Below are 22,155 nucleotides of genomic sequence, written 5' to 3' on the forward strand. Positions count from 1 at the left end.
ATTGTAGACCTAACTCTTTGCAATAACTCAGTGTCTCATTTGTCTAAGAGGTGGGATGAGTGTGTACTTCAGGATTAGAATGTGCTTGCCTAGAATGTGCAGTGTTATTGTTTGAACTCCAGTACCAAATCCTCCCAAATCAATAGACAAAAATTCCTTTCTCCAGTGGGTGATAACTCTCCATGTGTGCTCTGAATACTATAGAAATAAAAGCTACATGTATCATATTCCAAGATGGCAGCTTACAGAGGATCATCAAAGCACTTCCTGAATAACATGTCTGACTTTTAAATACTAGAAAGAAGTTTGGCCACATCCACTTGGTTACGGGACACCTAACATTTTCATAATGGGTAGTGCTATCTAGTATTGAAAATTTTCCATGGAAAGGATAACAGATTTCAGGCAGGTTAGGTGGGTTAAAGGAAGTATGGATACTAATTGGAAAAATAGTTGATGATGTCTTTTATGTCTGTTGAAGTGGAAGTGCAAAGCATATGCCAAGGTCTTTCTTCTCATGGATAAAGAACACACGGGTGCAGGCATTTCTGGTAAACCACTTTTCTCTTGTGTTCATTGTGTAATGAACATACGGTCTTCTCTGTGACAGGTAATGTTAAACACCTGCGAGTTCTATTCCCTAGGTACTGGCAACTGGTTAACTAGGTTGTGCTGGCTGTCTATATAGTCGATGATGACCCCAAACACACATCTTACACACTGGTTTAACCCCAATGTTTTTATGCTATTTGTGAGCTTAACTCTGAAACTTGGTGAAATTAAAGAACCAATGAACCATGAAATAAAGCAGTATGGTTAGCCTGGGGTGGAGTGGAAAAATGGGCACCAGAGTGGATGAGGCTTGTTCAGTAGACTTGTCTCCCTCTGAATTCACTCATGACTTGAACTGGGTGGATCTTTTTTTTGGTGGAGCCTCTTCTGACGGCTGCCCATGTTTCTTCTGGCTTCTCTCTTTTAATCAAGGGCTTTTTAGCTGGAGCCTTCATTCTCCACATGACAACTGGGTGCCGGGGCCCTGCAGAACTCTGGATGCGAATGATCTTGGTGGAGGCGATGTAGGACATTTTCACTGTTAGCACTACAGCATTCATTAAATTCTTGGCTGCCTGAATCAGGGAGGTGACACTGTCCAACTGTAAGGAAAGAACAAAGAGGAATCTTACTCTCAGACTTGTGGATATGGACACCGACACTTCACTTTCACCAGAGATATGAATGAGCAAATTCTTATTTTACATATGAATATGTAGTCATTTATATAATTCCATCCTATTTTTTAAAGATTTATCTGATGCATAAATACATCCAAGTTTTGTTTTTAATGGGGTATCTCAGAAGGATTAAATTCTTTTTCTTTGCAAGGAAGCATACATACACACACAAACCACCTGAAAGTGGAGATATATACCTGCATCACTTTTTTGAGCATTTTAGAAGTAATCACATTTAAAGGGGTCTCTGTTTTAACAGGGGAATGTTCTTCTCTTGTCGAGACTGCTGTTATATAAAGAATGGAGAGATCAAATAAAATTGAGTTTAAAGTTCAGATTTCCCTTTTGGTAACTTTGGGAAAGTTCCAACAAATAAGTTAACTTAGGGAAAAATATATTTTAAAGATAATACATATAAGAAGCCAGTAGCTGCGAGAAGGTTGTTATAACTAAGTACCATTACCTCTGCAACCTAGGAAAACTGGCAAATTGATAAATGATAAAGATGTACTCACAAAATTGCCAAAAATACCTCTCCCCAGATGACCTTGTTTGTTAAAATTTCAGGTGCTATTTGTATACACAAGCTCAGGAGGAAAAAAAAAAAAAAAAAAAAAAAAAAAAAAAAAAAAAAAAAAAAAAAGTAGAGTGGCCTTCCTAGAATTTTTAAAAATATCTTAGAGCTGAGCCAAGTCGATTTGTTTTTATACGACCAGTGCTTTTCAATTATTTCAGTTTGGCAGATTGTCATCTGCAGCCAACTCAGATGAGGAGATGCGCCTCTGCTTCCCCCACCCCCGTGATAGGAGCTGTCAGGACTAGGGCTCAAACATGACTCTGTCTAGTTACTGAAACCGATGGGCAGCTGCTGGCCCTAGTGCTCTACCTTTGCTGTCCACAGAGTGTCATGTCACACACAGAATAAATGAGTGACACAGAGTTTGGAGATGAGAGTATCTACCTTGGGCTGCAGTCTGCCTGGATGCTTCCTCACGAGAAAATTTAACTAGCTACATAATGGGTCAAGCTCAAGATCCTAGAAAAGATAACACCAAGTATGTATAGGCCTATGTGTATGTGTATATATGTGTACATATATATATATATATATATACACATATATACATATATGTATACACATATATAAATAGATACATGGCATATACATATATAACACACATCTATATTATTATAATATTCTATATATTGTATAATTATATATAATAATATTTATTATTTTATAGGCAGTGATATTTGTCAACTACTACACATGGATCTACACATTACTTGTATTATTCTCTGTCTCTGATTCTGTCTGTCTCTCTCCATATACATACACACATGCATATACATATATATGTGTGTGTGTATATATATATATATATATATATATATATCTTAATATATATATCTTTATATATATATCTTTTATATATATATATATATATATATATATATATATATATATGTATATTAAAGCCATAACTGTGAAACCTGTGTTCAAGGCAAAAATGGCAAATGCTTGATTAATACTAAACAGGATTTTAAGTACTCACAAGTGTTTTAGCATGTGTGTGTGTGTGTGTGTGCTGTTGTTTGCATCTATGTGTGCCCATGCATGCATGTATAGACAGTGGGTGTCATCATCTTCCTATACTACTTCTTGTCTTATATTTTGAGATAGAGTTTCTCATTAAAACTGGAACTCACTGACTGCCTAAGATGCCTGAACCGTGAGCACCTGTCCTCCTGAAGAGTGTTAGGCATTTGTCCATCTGCACAGAACCTTATAAAACTACGAAATTTTAATAGATTAGCACGAGTCCTTCTTAAACTGCCAATAGAATGCAAAATAAATCTCTTTTATAATTGTTTCATTGAAAGGTTAGTCCCAGGAATGGGTTACTTTTTCAGAGTTGTTGGACAGTTAAATATCTAAGACACCAAAACATCATAAGCTTTTGCCAGTGAGCTTGATTGCCCTCCAGAACTTGATGAACACCTTTTGCTGAAGATAGCCTGTCTTAAGGAAGAGGACAGGAAAAAAAAAAATCAAGCTGGGACTAACCTGGAAGCGTCATTCCAACTGGATAGCTTTCATAGTGCTGAAATTCATATGAACTTCACATAGTTCAACTATCAATAATTTCACTCATCTGTAAACATTGTGAGCTATGAAAATGACTGGCTTGGAAAGACATGTCCACTGCTCCACTGGTTGTTCAAATATTGTGAAATCCAATCAGAACTCTTTAATGCTCATTCTGCATGAGCCATTATCAGGCTAGATAGGTCATAGACTATAGACGAGAATCTGCTACTATTATTCTGTTAAATAAATAGTGTTAAATTGGCCACACACACACACACACACACACACACACACACACACACACAGCCTTTATGTTTTGATATGCCTTAAACAGCTCAATGGCTGGGCCACTTCCTAATCTCCACATGGCTAATTTACCTATCTCTGAGACTCCTGAGTTATTACTTACTAAATTCTATACTCCATCTTGGCTGTCAATATCCTGGCTACTACATGGAAGCTATGCTTTCTGTCCTGCAACTTCCCAGGCCTGGTGTCTTTTCTCTCCTGCTCTCTTCAGGGCCGATATCCTCTTTCCCTCTCTTCCTTGGTCCCCAGTCCAGGAATCCTAATAATCCCACTTCTGTCTCCCTGCTTGGCCAATAGTTGCCAGCATCTTTATTTAGCAATCAAAGACAACTGGGGGCAGGGTTCCCCCAGTGTCTTACTTGCAGACACATGTTCACATTCTCATGCAATTTGGGGGACCCAAATGAACATAATCCAAGAAGCACTAGACCAAACTTACAAAAAGTTTCCATATTGCACTGGGTGATGACTAACTCTGAGAGTCATGACTGGTCAAGGTGCAGAGAATAAACTACAGAACGTTTGCTCCTAAAGAGAACATATATGTTGTACTCTAACTTCTGAAAGGAAAAGAAGTGGGGGAGGATGTAGTGAACTAAAGAGCTAGTGAAAGTAGATGGCTACAAGTAAATAGCACTGTAAGAACACAGCAGAAAGCTTCACATATGAATTCTCAGATGTTAAGGTAGCATGCACAAGACTTACAGAAGCCCAAGCTAGCATCAAATCCCAGCATCGAGGGGAAGCTAGTTGTGAATGAAGTTCCTCCTAGAACCAAAGAGCCCCTGGCAATCATTAGCTACCAAGAGATGAAGGCAATTTTGCTAAGAGTGTAGCCTCTGGTAAGTTAGCCATGTTTCAGTGCAAGATCACACATCCACAAATATATGGGCAGCACACATAAGCCTTGAAAGTGGAAATGAATTAATAACTGGGACATAAACTTGAGCAGGATGTTGGGTGGTTCTGCAAAGAGTGAATATAACCCAAACCTGGTAAAAGAACTACTAATAAAATATCCCCCAGAACGTCTAGTACAGCATGGATGATACTTGTCAAGTCCAGTACACAAATCCGAAAACAGACAAAACAACATGGCTTTCCAATGAGTGAAATGATAGTTTAGGATGCTGAATAATGGCATTCCCTCAAACATGAAAGCACTGGCTTTTTGTTATGGGTTCTGCACCACCATAGATTCTTCTAATAAAAGAACAACATGGAGACTACCTGTCATTCAAGGTTCCAATAGAGGCCTAGACCTTACCACTCTAAAAACTTACATTCTCTTATTTTCCTTTTGTTTTTGTAATCTTACCATGGAGAGACTACATTGGATTCCTCCATGTAAGTGATATCTCTAGACAGGGAGCATAGGAAGGGAGTTTAAGTTCAACCCAGACCTCACAGTGCGGGGACTGGCTTGTCTTCCTTCTCTGCTTAATCAGTAAGTCCCTACTTGCGCTAATATGAACTCTCAGCTTGTTTTCTGAAAAATCGTTTGACTTTAAGATCTGAAATGGTTATAGGAAAACCTTCTGTTCCACATGACTGAGAGGAAACAGGACAAATTATGCCCCCTGAAGATCATGGAGACTAGCTTTGCAGACAGCAGATTAGGGCATTTGCTCATAGAATACTGTTTTTTTTTTTTTTTTTTTACGAGGATAACTTCCAGACCTTGGTGTAAGTTACTCAGGTCCATGTGCTGTCTGTGCTAAGATGTGCTATTCAGGTCTATGTGCTATCTGTGCTTCGATGAGAGCCTCTGAGCTATTAGCCAAATGAAAAGCAGTGGCGAAGACAAGTCCAAATAATGGAACAAAATTTCATTCTGTACCCAAGGAGTGTCTATGGTCTACTCATACAAAATAAATATGTGTAATCGTATGCAGGCAAAACATTATTTAAAACCCTTTTTATTCAGATTTAACTTCATGAATAATGTTTTAAGAGAAGGCTTTGGTAGAACTCTCTTTGTAAAGACAAATGTAAATTTGGGGGAGGTAATAGAATCAACTTATTGAACAAAATGTCCTTACAATCACCTGTGTGGTACAAGATTATTGACTCATTCCAAATACCCAGAAAAGCAAACCAACTAGACTTTAAAATTCAGGCCAATGGGATCTATTAAATATCATTTGCATTAACTGAAAGTTCTGCTGACAAATATAGCCTGACATTTGTCACATAGAGGCTCTTCTTAGTGGCATCTGAGAACACTTACTTCCTAGCTAGATGGAGAACTAGGAAAGGGATCTGCTATGACTAAATTTCTTTCCCATTCTCACACCTCACCGTAATATGTAAACATTGTGACCATGTGTTTGCGCGCGCGCGCACGCGCACACACACACACACACAAATAAGAATAATAAATAAAATATTAAAAATCCCAAACTGTAAAAAAAATCTAGTTACAGCTTCTAGGACCAGAAAGTCACTAAGACCTATTTAATCATTAAAATATATAGATGCAATCAGTATTAATCAAATACTTTTTCTGATACTCAAAAAGAATTTAAATTAATTTTCTTGCCTATATTGTGGAACCTCAGGGAACACACAGTATTCTGAAAGCCTTTTTTACTCTGATATAAAGGGCTCAGTTAGATATTTCAATGAGACATCAGCACAGATCTTATTAAAAGACATGCACATGTATTGGGTGGTAAGTGCATAAAATTACTGCATGTTAAAAAAATTTAAAGATCCTTTTCATACATTTCTAATTTACAGGCACCATTGATACCTCCAGACTAAGCTCTAAACATAATTACCTCACACTTCAAGATGCTGTAATACATTTTTTTCAGCAAAAATACATGAGCAAATTTAATGTTTTCCGATCTACCATAAACCTCTTTTGAGCATCTCATTTATCCCAGCACTTTCTTAACACATTCTATTGTCTCCAAAGAGATTTATCTGAAGAATGGCCCCAGTTGAAAGAATTCTCCCTTTTTCTTCCTGGATGTATTCAAAAATGCTAAACAACCTTGCTTGCTTAATAGGCAACTTCAGTAAAAGCTTTGTTAAAGCTAGTTAAGGTGGAGTTGCATTTTCAGATATAAGTTGTCAAGGTCATTAAGATGAGGAGAAAGTTTATTGTTGGAACATGAAACATTATCTCTATGGGCCTCTGATATTCACATAGCTAATATATATAATGATTATTATCTCCCACCAATGCTGACTAAAGGACAAATATAGAGGCCAGACAGTTGTCTCCAAGATTATGACCACATGCTGGTCTTGCAAATGACCAAAGTTTGGTTCTCAACACCCATGTCATATCAGGTAGCTGACAATGCCCACTTACTAGAACTTACTAGTTCTAGGGAGGGAACACAATGCTCTTCTCTGAACTCTGTGGGTAACTGTCTTCCGACATGTACACAAAAATAAAAATGTATCCTTTCTTAAAAGACATGTGTTATAGTGGAGGTACTGAGTTTTTTCCAAATAATAATAGCTCTAGAGACATTTTATATGTTCAAAGTGACAATCTTTATCTCCTTTAACTTCAAATTTATCATAAATAGAAATGATGGTGTGTTATTTATGTGTTTCTATTATTTGAAATGGTCAGTAGCACATATTTTGCATACAAATAAACAAAATGTTATTTATATGAGTTGTAGAGCTACATTTCATTTAATTGTATGCTAAATATGTGCTACTAACCATTTCAAATATATTTCAAGACAGCCACAGTTTTTGGAATTTATTTTCATGTTTTTTACATTCCCCCTGTGCTTGTCCATGTAACTATGAATGATTCCTAAATTTTATATACTCAGACATCACCGGGAATTTTCTAGAATGAGAAGTGAATCACTGACAATATTTTATTGTTGGCATTTAAAATTTAGAGACTGTTAAAGACACTCTTCTCAGAAAGCCTCTACTTCACAGGAACCATATTGAATGCACAAACATTATAAAATTACAACAACAAAATTTATGATAAAGGTGCCAGTTTTCTGGGTCCTTCCCTGTCCGATTAGTGTCCCACTGCACCCACAGTCTCATAGGCCTGGGAAGCTTGTGTGTGCCCACTCTGGCCTGCAGAGATTATGCATATCCACTCAATCAGTAGTTTCAATCTAGCATGAGCTACCACTAATTCAAATCATAATTGCCTGATCCAACCTAGTGCAGCAAGAGGTTTGACAGCAAAGGAGACAGAAGGCTTCTTTGGAAATGATTCCAAGGGAAGTCTGGAGCAAAGAGCTGTTATCTGAGATGGGATGCATGGAGTATGTCAGTTAAGATGCTTTGCACCTTGAAGAAAACAATTAAAGTGTCCTTCAAATCACTGCGTTCTATTTCTTTCACACCAACACTTGGTATCTGAGAAAATATCAGGAGCCTTGGAATTGTCCACAGTAGGGGAAATACTAGAAAGTTCTGATGCCGAATTTAGTTTCTTTTCAAATCTGACATCTCTTTCAGCTTGCCTGGAGTGTCTTATAAAACAAAGCAATCTTCCAGAACCTCTCTATAGATGAGTACAGCTGTCTCCTTGTTGAAGGGAAGAGGTTCAAACACATTTCGGAGCAGCTGGCTCTTGCCCTCCCAGCTGCCTGGAAAATGAGAAACTTTTCTGGCAGCAGGCCCCAAGCCCAACGCAGCGGGTGTCTGAACTAATCCACAGGCAACAGAATGCAGGAGGCTGCAGATACAGGGAAGCATGTGTGGCTTTTAATCATCTTGATCTTTGTCTTTGTGTAAAGTAGAAGAAGAAAGCTCACAAGGTAGGATGGGAGAGCAGACAGGTATATAGATGTTCCTATGTGGCAAAGGAGGAGAAAGTCAGTAAAGCTAAGAGGTTAAAGATGGGCTCAAGGCATACTAGATGAATTCAAACAGTTTTTCTCACTGAACCAGAGGGTATTTTTGCTTTGGTTTGGTTTTGATGTGGAAAACAGAAACATATCATATAACACGGACTCCCCAGAATTGTCTTAAAACAGTGCAATATGCAGAACAGGTGAGCTGTACATAATCCATTCTCCCTGACTCTGAAGGCATTGAGAAAAATGTGCCCTTTTAACCAGGGTCAGCATAAAGCTTGCAATGAAGAGGAAACATGAATTTCCAACAGTAGCTCAATTTTTCAAACCTGTGTGCAAAAGCCATATGCATCCAGGATTTTTGTATACCACACCAGTAGGAACTTCGTGAGGGAGGCGGCATTTCCTTATTGACCAAATAAAGCATCTGATAAATGTAAGGCACAGGATTTGAGGGACGTGGGCAAGGTCATCAAGGTAGGAAGAGGTGGACTCAGATCGCATGATGCTACAATCTGTACTCTTCATTGTCCTGGACTAAGGTTGTCTCTAAACAAGGAAATGCCCCACAAATGTCTTCTCTCCCTTGTGTGATGACTACTTAGTTCTTTTGAAATCTCCCAACCACCCCCCCCCGTTTTGTTTCATTTTATTTTGTTCTACCTTTACACTTGTGGTGCTGAAACAGTGTCACATTTTAGTTAGGGAGTCTTCCTGCTTGTGCTTGGATCTCTGTGGTTGACAGTCTCTGACTTTGCTTCTCCTTCAGACACTCATCCTTAGTGTGACTACAGTTCTGAACCATGCATGTTTTCAAGAGAAACACTGATTTAAGTGATTGAAAAGTGTTATATTTGTGGGCATATCTTGGCAGATCCCAACACCTCATTAAAGACCATGTTTTCATGTTCATGTATCTCGCTGGACAAAGTTAGTGGTTTTATTTTCTTTTTAAAATCTATTTAGCATAGCATCCATAAGTACAGGCTTCATAGGTCCCACTGTTAGGAGTCTTAGCTAGGGTCACTCTCATAGATATCTGGACATTTGTCTCCATTGCCCTGGGTTTCTATCTTATTCCAGAGATGGTTTTCCATTCCCAGTTGCCTTTTCCAGTACAGTCTCCCTCTGTCTTCCCCCAATTTGATCCCTCCTGTTTCCATCCTCACCCATCCTCCACATAATTCCCTCTCTTCATCCACTCCTGATACCTATTCCATTTCCCCTTGTCAGTGAGATTCAAGCATTTCTCTTCTGACCCTTCTTGTGAGTTAGCTTCTTTGGGTTTGTCGATTGCAGCATATACTTCATGACTAATATCTTCTTTTAAGTGAGGACATCCTATGTGTGTCTTTCTGAGTCTGGGTTGCCTCACTCAGGATGATACAACCTAGTTCCATTCGTTTGCCAGCAAACTTTATGATGTCATTATCATTAAATATCTGGGCAAAACTCCGTTGTGTTGATATCACATTTTCTTTATCTGTTCTTCGGTTGAGAGGCATTTGGGTTGTTTCCAGTTGCTGGTTATCATGAATAAAGCAGGTGTGAACATAGATGAACAAGTGTCTTTGTGCTGTGGTGGAGCTTCTTTTGGGTATATACCCAGGAGAGATATAGTTGGGTCTTGAGGTAGATCAATTTCCAATTTTCTGAGAAATCACCAAATTGATTTCCAAAGTGGTGTAAGAGTTTGCACTCCTGCCAGCAATGGAGGAGTGTTTCCCTTGCTTTTCATCCTCACCACCAGCATGAACTGTTGCTTGAATTTTTGATCTAAGGCATTCTGATGAGTATACTATGGATTCTCTCAGTTGATTTGATTTGCATTTCCCTGATGATAAAGAATGTTGAACATTTCTTTAAATACTTCTCAGCTATTAGAGACTCATTTGTTGAGAATGCTCTGCTTAAATCTGTACACCATTTTTAAAAAATGGATTGTTTGGTTTGTCTATGTCTAGTTTCTTGAGTACTTTTATGTTAGTAGTAGGTAATATGGAGATTGAAATGGCCATTTTTTTTTTTATAATCAGGCATGACTTCCAATGGAGGGATTAGGGTACCAACTCAGCTAAAAAATTCTTCAACCCAAAATTTGCCCTGCCTATACAATATACAGAGATAAAGATGGACTGAAACTGAAGGAATAGCCAACCAATGACTGGTCCAACTTGAGAACCATGCCATGGGAGAGAACCAGCACCAACACAATGTTACTGAACCCACCAACCAAAGAGCATGCAGGGCCTCACTGAGCCTCAACAGCAGAAGATGAGTTGATATGAGTTGACATGCTAAGACTGGCTGATACACATGAGAGATCTCCCCTTTTTTGAGAGGAAAGGGATAAGGAATGGAAGGGGTTTGGGAGATGAGAAGGAGAGACTGGGAGGAGATGGGGGAATAAGCTGTGATCATAATGTAAAATAAATAAGTCATAATAATAAAAAATACAAATGTAAAAAATGATAAAGCAGGGGTCCCAAAGGAAGAGGAAAGTTGCACTCTCAGGCAAAGCTTTTAGCCCAGAGGCCCAGACATTTCAGTGATGCATGCCATGTTTCACAAAGGCCATAATTTGATGATAATAATAGTCCAAATACTGAAATTGGAAAGTGATTTACGGTTTCTACATAAATTAGTCTGTCTTAAAGGTTACTCATCTAATTGTATCCTTTCATTCAGTTGCATTCTGATACACTATCTTGACTAGAACAAGAAATAGAGTTTAGATCTAGCTTCTTAGCAGCCAAACTAAAAAGGAAATTTAATACTATAGTATTCAGTAAAAAGAGTGTTCAAAAGAGCTATTTTCTGTTTATGACTACATATCTTAGAGGAGAAACTAACTCAGATACTCTAGTCTATGAACCCCAGACAGAAACTGAATGTCATTTATTGTTTCTGTAAACCAACAGAAAAACATACAATGTTCTAAAATTCAAAGTTTTATTTTCCAAATTATTTGATAACTTTGTCTTTCACATTAGTAAGCATCTGTTTGGTTAAATCTTCACAGGAATGTCTCCCATTGTAGACCTTGTTAATGTGCCATAGCTATTTGTCTATTCTTCATTGATCCTTGATTTTATTCTTACAGCAATTAGCTCAGCCGTCCTGGGTAGATCATGACTGGTCATAGGTCATTACCCTTTATGTCTGATTGGTCTGTAGGGAATTCACATCAACCTGGTCTGATCAAATTGTTTTGCGGTTTCAGGAAGGATTTATCAGTCACAGAAAGCAACCCTGCACTCTCTTGCACCCTAGAAGGCAGTGTGCTAAAGCTAGAAAAATTTGAGCTACTGAATTCATACCAAAATTATAAACTAATACCCAGGAATAGACAACAATAAGCAACAGATGGTGAAAAAGAAAACTGCAGAAGGTATTCAGGCTTGGTAGAATCATAAAACCATGGGACAATCATAATCTAAGTTTATGGTGATTATTTTTGTCTTTGATAGTAAGTGTTGCTTTGTAGAATAGATTGTCAAATTCTAAACACCCCTTCTTTTTTTATTTTCAGTCTAAGACTGTGCAAATACAGATGAAATCATCCTCCTTTAAGCTTATCTTTCTCATTTTATCATCTTGAGAATTTGCTCCACCTACATTCCTCTATCTGCTTCTCATTACATCTAGATTCAAACACATTCACGCACACAGTCACACACACACACTGCCTTTCTGTAGGTACCTAAAAGTGTCTTGTTCTTTGTCACTTTCTTATTTAACTCCTACTGTACATCTTTCCTGAAGCAATGACTGCTTTATTTAGAACCACTCACGTCTAACTATTTTAGCTAGAGTCTGTAATTTGAATCCCAATGTATTTTATCTGTGGAACCATATTCATCATATTTACATCTATCCTCTGTCTATATTCCAAGATTTAGAAAGACTTATTAAATCACAGAGAGGACTTATGCTCTGGTAAATGGAAACTATTTTATTTCTTTTAAAGGGAATTTTATTTAAGAAGTTGCATGCAAAACTGTTTGCAAATCAGTTCTGTTTTTCTGCCTTGCTTGAAGCAGGGTCTTTCATGCTTTTTCTGTAGGTGACCTGCATAGTTCAGGCTTAGCTCGTCCACAAGTTCCTATGTTTTAGCCTTCAGAATGCTAAGCTTACTGCTGAGCACTACTATATTTGAATACTCTTAACATAGTTCTTCTGGTTGTAGATCGTCTTGTTAGTATCAAATGGCAAGAGCCTTTATCTGCTGACCCATCTTACCAGCTTAGGAGCATTCTTTAGACACACGCTAAAGGGAAGACGTATTTAGGGCATGTGAGGAGCAAATGGATTGTGTCTCTGACTTGTCTGTACTAGGTCGAAATAATTTTATATGACCAATGTGATTTCTCTGTGCCTCTTTTCCAGCACTAAAAAGAAGTACAGTGATTGCAACTGTGGAAAGGTGACAGGTATCTCCATAGATATAGATAGGTATGTGTAGATATGAATGAATACTATTATATCACACGTCTGACTTATTGTGTGTACTGTATGCAAAAGTTTACAGCAGTAGTAATCTCTACGTCTGTAGTTGTTTGATCCTCAGTCATCAAGATGTGTATATTCTCTCCTGTAAGCCCCTTTCTTCAACATTTTATTCACATCATTAATTCAAGTCATTATCTATTTTAAACAAACCACTGGAACAGCCTTCTATTTATCTTCTAGGTTAGATTCCCTTTTGTATTTTTATTCACCATTTTTTTTTCTAAAGCATCATTCGGTGATTTTTCTGTTGTATAAGCTTCCATATAAGAGAAATGATTATAGAATAAAGGCTCTGTTGTTGACTATGTTGTATTCTCCAATGCTCATGCTAACTTATTTTACTCCAATCTGACTTCCAGTTCCTTTCTCATCATTTAAAACAAAACTATGGTCTCCTATCTTTGGAATGTCCTTATCTCTTTCCTAAGAGCTACTTTCCTTGAAATCATACTTATTCCTTCAGACTCAGCAAGATTGTGGCAGAGATCCCCTGGTGAGAAGGAGATTTTTTCCAAGCCCTATGTTCCTCTCTCAGGAAGTGGCCATCATAAACTTCTGTGTCGCTATTGTACTTTTCATACACACTGTCATTATAGTGCCTGCCACCATGCATTATGGCTCCTTTGTCCTGATCATCATTAGGAAAACAGATATAAAAGCAATAAACCAAACTCAAGTTTTATTGACTTGTTGCCTCATATTTAAAGTGGTGATTATACCTTTTACAAGAGCCTAGAAAGAGAACTATCAATTTCTTTGGTTCGTTGGGACTGGTAAGCCCCACTCTGCAACCGCATTTATCATGTTAGAAAGAGAAAAATAAGGAGCAGAAGATGAATGCTAATCTAATTGAAGTCAGTTCATATTTACTGTACAGTATCAAACAGAAATACATTAAATGACTCCTTTGATGATGCCTTGTTTGAAACACAGCATATTTAAGAAGATAAAAGTTGCTGATTTAAATGTTCCATCAAAGAGTTTTAAGTATTTTAAAAGAAATCAACGATTATTGGCAATCTCAGTAGAATAAAATGGGGATGACATTCTGATTCTTAAGGAAACTTTATAGAGATGGATAAGCCCCTAGATTGAATGACAGCTAAACCTTGCATTTTTATTCTATTAAAATCAGAATTTGTTCTTACTTTGATGGTTAAATCTGGTTAATAAATCAGTGTAGAAAGCTCTCAAAAACACTGAATAAAGACCTCCATGTGACCTAGTTCTACAAAAGATGGACATATTCTCCAGGAACTCTACCTTTTACCAAAATGAGTTTCTTGAACATGATTATCCCTGCACTGTTCACAATAGCCAGGAAACAGAACTAGCTTGGGTGTCCATGAACTGAGAAATGTCTAATGAACATGTGTCACATATACACAATGGAATTTCATTCAGCTGGAAGACAAAACAAAATCATGAAGCTTAAAAAAAATGGATGGGATAATAAAGCTTATTTAAAGGTCAGAAATGTCAGTATTCGACATCTCTCTCATATATATGCATCCTAGCCTGTAAGTGTTCAATGTGTGTATTGGCATGTAAATGTGAGAAAAGTTTTTGTACCTAGAAATTGATCATTGAGATATGGTAAAAGAAATATGCTTTATTTGAGGGGCTGAGAAATACAACTAAACATTTGAGATATTAAAGAAGTTTGGGGTTAACAGCATAGTAAGGAAAAGAAGGGTCTGGTGATGCAGGGATCACAGGAAGAGGAGAGAAATAGAGATTAGTTAACTAAAACCAAATATTCATGAAAATGCCTTCAAAGAAACTCTTTACTTCATGAGTTAATTTTTCAAATATTCCCCACAAACCATCTAAAACCAACCACAAGACTAAGTCTGAATTTATCCCTATAACACAAAAAGACAATATAGGATGACTTGTCTCTTTAGCAAAGTCCAAGTTCTCCATCTTGTGTCAGAGAAGAGACAAAACACGATGTATGTCAAGAATCCACTTGCCACGTCTATAACCTTGACATGGCTTATTGGAAGCGAGTGGACAGCATGATGATCGGAGGTTGAAGGGAACTGGGAGACGCTCGGCAGAAGGAAGTTTGATTTATAACCTTTCTAACTGATGACTTTTCCAGACTCGTATCAAATGGTCTTTCTGGATCTCAGCCCTGAATTTATTTAACCTTTGTGGCTGTGCCAATTTATCTACACCTATTAAGTCTGCCTTTCCCAAGACTGAACCTAATTTAGGCCAGATACAGAGCTAAGTAAAGTGTTTTTGGCAGGTAGCTTCTTGACTTAGAGCCCAGTTCCACTTACTGACTTATGTGTGAATAAGCTGTTCCTTATTCCTTAGTTCCTTAGTTCCCTGTGATTGTGTTCTGACTTTAGATGTGTAATTGAAAACTAACAGAGACTGACAGAAAGGCATTTTCAGCCATAAGTCAAGAGATGAAAGTTATGTTCACTTGGGTACCAATTGGGTACCAATTGGGTGTGTTGTTATGTATTCTCTGAGTTTGAATTTTCTTATGCTATATATGTTGGACTGAATTTTTATAAAAGTTCATTCAGTTCTATAACATTAAGAGTCTTAATTATTATCTCTTCCTCTCAGTCCTCCTATCAACTTTTTAAAATTATGAAAAATTATATAAGTGTCTAGGTTATTACTCTTAAATTCCCATACTATTTTCCCTAATATATGCAGGTTGTATGTCTATTCACACATATTGCATGATCTTTGATTTAGCATGCATTATTGTTGGACTTACTCATATTTTAGTACCCCTCCCCATCTTTGTCATTCCTTTCACATTAATTACATCCTAAAATAGTCCAATGTTGTGGGACGACCCTAGTCCCTAACACTAGCTTTTAAGGGGTAACACTAAGCATGCCATGAAATGGGAAACAGCCCCCACACATATTTTAAGAGTATGGAAACAATTCCTCTAACTTCCATAATAGTTTTCTGCAGTGCATAATAATCTACTTCATGGCCTCTTGTCCAGAAATTCTAAACCGTGAGTTCTGGTCCAGAACATCTTACACTGTGAATGCTGGCCCAGAACACTATATCTTATCACTACCGTCTGACCATTTTATACTGTGACTACTGGTCCCAAACACTCTTAACACTATGACTACTAATTCTCTATACTATGATTAATTGTCCATAACACTCTATACTATATTGGTCATAAACAACCTGTACTATAATAAAAGGGTTTTGCTGTTACACAACACTGTGACTACTAATCTGGAACTCTGTATTCTCTACTTGTTCTGCCTGTTACTACTGCAAAAGCTGAGCTCTGATTAGCAGGATTTTTTTTATAATGAAGTGCAATATATTTGGTGTTTTAGATAAAATATAGCCTGAAACCAAACTTTTGAACTTTGAATGAATAAATTGGGTAACTTAAATTACCTAATAGGAAACAATATATCATCATTGAAAAATAAGCTGAATGAAATTGAGCAATAGCGATTTTTTAAACCAAATCATTATATTGGACCACCAACCAATCAAGTCACAGTTGATAGAATAACTTGCTAAACCAAAGTCAAGATTTAACTTTAAAAGAGCATTTCAAGGTCTATCAGAAAGAAATGTCCTAAAAAGTGTCGCTGTGCTGTAATATGGACTCCACTACCCGGTGTGCCCACACCTTAAGACAATGTAACAGCTTGTTATTGAGAGAGAATGCTGCATATGACAGAAAATGCTGCATTTATCTTTTCTGAGACTATTCCAAAGTTTTAATTTAAACATTTTCAGCTCACTCACAATTCCAAATGATATAAAAACCTATCAAGAAACATCACTCCACTCTTTCTTATAGGCTTGTAGCCAATTTCAAGCTGATCTTATTAGAGTTTATGTTGCACAGCCTCACAGATCACTAACAGGAAATTAGATGATTTGGGATATTTGGAAGTGTAGTTAAATACATACTAAGAGGCACATATTATATTTAGCTCCCCACACCAAAAATATGTCTTATATTATTAGGAAAAAGAATGAATGAATGAATGAATGAATGATACATGAAATTCTCTCTCCATGGTAGGACCCATTTTTGTGTAAGGATCATATTTGTAAGCACACCAGTTCCACAAACAACAATACACTGGCATTCCCAGTACTCATGAAGGTTTGATGTTATATACTAATCATCAATACGTTTGAAAATTTGTGATTTTTTCACACACACACACCCTCACACAAATTCCCATGTTTTTATTTATGGTAGCTTACCTCTTCAGCTTGTCCAATTTTCCCTTCCTATTCTAATCATGCCATTCAAAACATATTTAGGTTCTGGAGCCCCAGCATCTCCATATAGTAATTAGTATCTTCTAATTTGATACACATCAGAAATACTACCTCCTTTCTGCCCTTTATTTTGAGAACTAATCAAATCTTAAAAGTGTCTGAGAATGAAGCTTCCATGGTGAAATAGGGAAAGGGAGCTAGTGGACTTTCCAAGATCATAAATCTAGCCAAACCCTAGAGTGAACATTTGCATACTTGTAATGCACAGTAAATACAGCTGACTATATAGTAAAGCATTAGTAACAACACCATATATATATATATATATATATATATATATATATTTAACTCACTGACTGACATACGTTTTGTTGGTCGCATTATTTTCCCTTGTCTTTAGGTGAAGCACATTGAGTTGTGGTCATGTATATAGTAACAAGGACACGTTCTGAACCCAGGGAGGATAAGTTCACATTTTTAATCATAAAGTAGGTCCCACAGTTCAGGCAAATTCAGAACCTTAGTCTACCTTTCTAGCAGCAGTATTTTCTGTACACCATTACCTCCCTAACATCAGATATGACAGTATAAAGAATAAGTGATGTTTTAAATTTCCCTGGAACTTTTAAGCTTAGTCTTTCCCATGTCGAAAACGTAGCTATGGACTGAATCTTTCCTACCAGCTGTGTGTACTGGAAATACAATTTATTATCCAAAGCTCTGTACTTCTGGTCTTCAGGGACTGGCCACCATATAAGCAAACATAAAGTTTGACTTCAGTTATGCATTGACATTGCTACTCTGGCAGGCCATCTGTCAGCTCAAAGAGGCTGCTGGATACTTTATGCTAAGTAACTATTAAGTTAGCCCCAGAGACTAGGGGGACAGCTCAGTCAGTAAAGTGCTTGCCTTGCCAAGTCCAACAAACCACATATACAAAGCTGAATGTGGTTGTGTCTGGTTAAACACCAATCCCAGTTTTTTCAAAGTTGAAACAGGAGGGTACCTGTGGTTCACTGACCAGACTACTTGTTCAAGGCTAGTCGATGGACCATAGCTGAAAAAACAAACAAAAACATACCCCATTCAAGGTAGGCTAAGTGCAAATCATTTCCTCTTCATCCATTCATTCAAATCTACTCTCCCAGTCCCACTACAAACTCTGTAGTAGCCCAACTGCTAAAGCCCCTTCATACTGTCTGTTCCCATCTCCAGGGACTAAGCAGAGCTTGGTGAATTCCTATTTTCCTCCCTCCCATCAGCATCTCCTCTCCTAGCTCATGCTCATTACCAAGTGTCAGCTCCCAACATAAGAAATAATTTTTATTTATTTAATATCAGGATCCCATATGAATTTTCTACCAGGTAACACACAGCTGCATGTTTCTTTTTAAACCAGGGAAGGAAACACAAATCAAGAAACAACCACCCAACAATGATGAGATTGGTTATCAACAACCAGAATTAAAACAGAGACTAGACTTCATTGTAAAACCACAGTAATATCCAGGACAAAATGTCTCCACAAGAGTTCAGGAATCTTACTACAGCAAGCCATGTTTTATAATATCACTGAAACATAAGACAAAGCTCTAAAAATTGCCCATGTATATATGATAGAAATCTATGAAGAGACAGTGAATAAATCACTCAATAAATTCTTTAAAAAATACAAGCAGTGGAAGAAAATGAATATAGTATTTTAAGACTTAAAAGTAGAATTAGAAAGGAAAACTAAAGTTGAGAAAAATCTGAAATAAAAAAATTTAAGAAAAAGAAGCCTCAGAGGCAAGGCTCAAAAACAGAATACAAAGGACAGAAGAGAGACTCTCGGGAACTAATGACAGGGTAGGTGAAATGGATACCTCAGACAAAGAAAACGATAACACTGAAAATCTAGCAGCAGAAATCATTCAGGGAAGCTGGGACATTATTAAAAGACAAAACCTAAGAAAAACAGGAATCGATGAAGGAGAATAACGCCTGTTTAAAGGTACAGAAAATTTCACCAAAATCATAGAAGAAAGTTTCTCTAACCTTAAGAAGATGATGCCTATCAAAGTGCAAGAGGTATATAGAACAACAAAAAGACTAAAACAGAAATTTTCTATTGGCATGAGAAATCAAAACTGTAAACATAAAATAAAGAAAGAATATTAAAATCTGCAAGGGGAAAAGGCCATGAACACATAAAGGCAAACCTATTAGAATAACAAACCCGTTACTAAGTGTAGACTTAAAAAGCCAGAAGAGGCTGGACAGATGTTCTACAGATTCTACAGGATGAGAGATGCAAGCTCAGATTTCTATACCCAGCAAAACATTCAATCTCAATAGATAGAAGAAACAAGATATTTCATGCAAAACAAAAGCAAAAGAACCAAATTTATGCAGTATCTATCTATAAATTCTACCTTATATAGAAGGTAATGAAAAGAAAACTTTACCCTGAATAGGTTAAACATACCCCCACAAAAGTACAAGGAATAAATAATGCCAGATCAGCAAATCAAAAGAGGGCATACCACTACCACATGCACAACCAACACCCCCACAACAACAAAATAACAGAAATCACCACTGTTTATTGTTATCTTCTAATAGAAGCAATGAAGAAAATGCAAATGGAGGCAACCCTGGAGATGGAATACCTAAGAAAGAGAACAGAACTTATAGACACAAGCATTACTAAGAGAATACAAGAGATAGAACAGAGAATCTCAGACATGGAAGATAGGGAAGAAATAGATACATTGTGCTCAGCAATCTGCAGGAAATTAAAGTTCTAAGGGATAAGAATCATCCATTGTTTTCTCCTTTCTCTTGACCTTTCCTTCTTCCTTATGGCTCTTTTTTTTCTGGGGGGGGGGTCTAGTATCCACTTATAAGTGAGTACATACCATGAGTTTTCTTTTAGAATTGGGTTACCTCACTCAGGATGATAGCTTCAAGTTCCATCCATTTGCTTAGGAATTTCATGAACTCCTTGTTTTTAATAGCTAAGTAGTACTCCATTTTGCATATGTACCACAATTTCTGTATCCATTCCTTTGTTGAAGTACATCTGGGTTCTTTTCAGATTCTGGCTATTATAAATAAGGCTGCTATGAACATTGTTGAGCATGTGTGCTTGTTAGATATTGGAGCTACTTTGGGTATATGCCCAGGAGCAGTATAGATGGGACCTCAGGTAGCACTATGTCCAATTATCTGAGGAACTGCCAGACTGATTTCCAGAGTGGTTCTACCAGTTTACAATCCCAGCAACAGTGAAGAAGTGTTCCTTTCTCCACATCTCTGCCAGCATCTGCTGTCACCCGAGTTTTTTTGATCTTAGCCATTCTAACTGGTGTGAGGTGAAATCTTAGGGTTGTTTTGTTTTGCATTTCCCTGATGACTAGGGATGTTGAGAATTTCTTTAGGTGATTCTCAGCCATTGGATATTCCTCCATTGAGAAGTCTCTGTGTAGCTCTGTACCCCATTTTAATAGGATTCTTTAATTCTCTAGGGTACAGCTTCTTGAGTTCTTTGTATATATTGGATACTAGCCTTCTATTAGATGGATTAGTAAAGATCTTTTCTCAATCAGTGGGTTGCTGTTTTGTCCTTTTTGCAGTGACCTTGGCCTTAAAGCTTTGCAATTTCATGAGGTCCCAGAGAAGCCTCAGGATTACTCTCCTTCCTGAGCCCATGGGTATGTCCCCAATTTCTCATCACTTACTATCTGGGGAAAGACTTTGGGGAACTCTCAGGGTACAGAGGAATGCCAAGGTGCTGAGATGGAGAGGGTGGTTGTGAGAAGGAACACCTTCATGGATGCAAGGGGAGATGGAGTGGTGATGGGAATGGGGGTAACTGGGATAACATTTGAAATGTAAATACAGAGAATATCCAATTAAATAGATACATTGATCAAAGTAAATGACAAATGTAAAAGTTCCTAACTCAAAATATCCACAAAATTTGCAATATCATAAAAAGAGCGAACACAAGAATAATAATAAGAAGAAAATGAAGATTCCTCTCCTGAAAAATCACAGAAGCAAGCTTCCATAACCTGAAGAAAGAGATGGCTATAAACATTCAAGAAGCTTGCAAAATATCAAATAGATGGAATCAGAAAAGAAACTTTTCTGCCACATAATAACCAAAACACAAAATGTACAAAAAACAAACAAAAAAATTAAAAGGTGCAAGGGGAAAAGGCCAAAAGGCATAAAAAGACAGACCTATCAGAATTACACCTGAGTTCTCTACAAATACTCTAAAATCTAGAAGATCCTGGGTAGGTGTCTTGTAGACCCTAAAAAGCCACAGATCCTAGCCCAGTAAAACTCAATCACCTTTGGTACAAACCCAAGATGTTCCATTACAAAACCAAATTTAAACAATATCTTTTCACTAATTCAGCCCTACAGAGTAAAGTAGAAGAAACACTCCAAGACAATAAAGATAACGATACCTAAGAAATTAACACATATCAGTACCAAAAGAACACACACACATTTCCAACTTCAAAATAACAGGAACTAATAATCATTGGTCATTATCTCTCAACGTCAATGGACTCAGTTTTCCTATGAAAAGAGGCTAAAAGTCTGCATACATAAACAGGATCCAGCATTCTTCTGCATACAGGAAGCACACCTCCGAAACAAAGATAGCCACTATTTCAGAGTGGAGAGCTGAAAAAGGCTTGTACAAGGAAATGGACCAAAGCAACAAGCTAGAGTGGTCATTCGAATATCAAATAAAATATAATCTCAACCAAAAGTTATCAAAAGAGATGTGGAAGGACACTTCATACTTATCAAAGGAGAAAATCCACAAAGATGAAATCTCAACTATGAATATCTATGCCCAAAGAGCAAGAGCACTCACATTCATAAAATAAACTTTACTAAAGCTTCAATCAAATATTGAATGTCACACAATGATAATAAGGGACTTCAA

The 22,155-nt window shown here is 37.1% G+C and overlaps 1 protein-coding gene across 2 annotated transcripts in view; it reads right to left on the minus strand.

The window, feature by feature from the left end:
- Positions 1 to 866: 866 nt before the first annotated feature.
- CTNNA3 (catenin alpha 3) overlaps positions 867 to 22,155 on the minus strand; it is a gene marked incomplete at both ends in the record, with an annotated part of 1,359,521 nt that continues 1,338,232 nt past the window's right edge. For both annotated transcript variants that reach the window (XM_080937546.1, XM_080937545.1), the window contains one exon: positions 867 to 1,154. In XM_080937546.1, the coding sequence (XP_080793672.1) occupies positions 867 to 1,154 (288 nt within the window). The remainder of the gene's footprint in view (positions 1,155 to 22,155) is intronic.

Source organism: Micromys minutus (assembly GCF_963924665.1).
Source record: "Micromys minutus genome assembly, chromosome: 25".
Classification (NCBI taxonomy): Eukaryota; Metazoa; Chordata; class Mammalia; order Rodentia; family Muridae; genus Micromys; species Micromys minutus.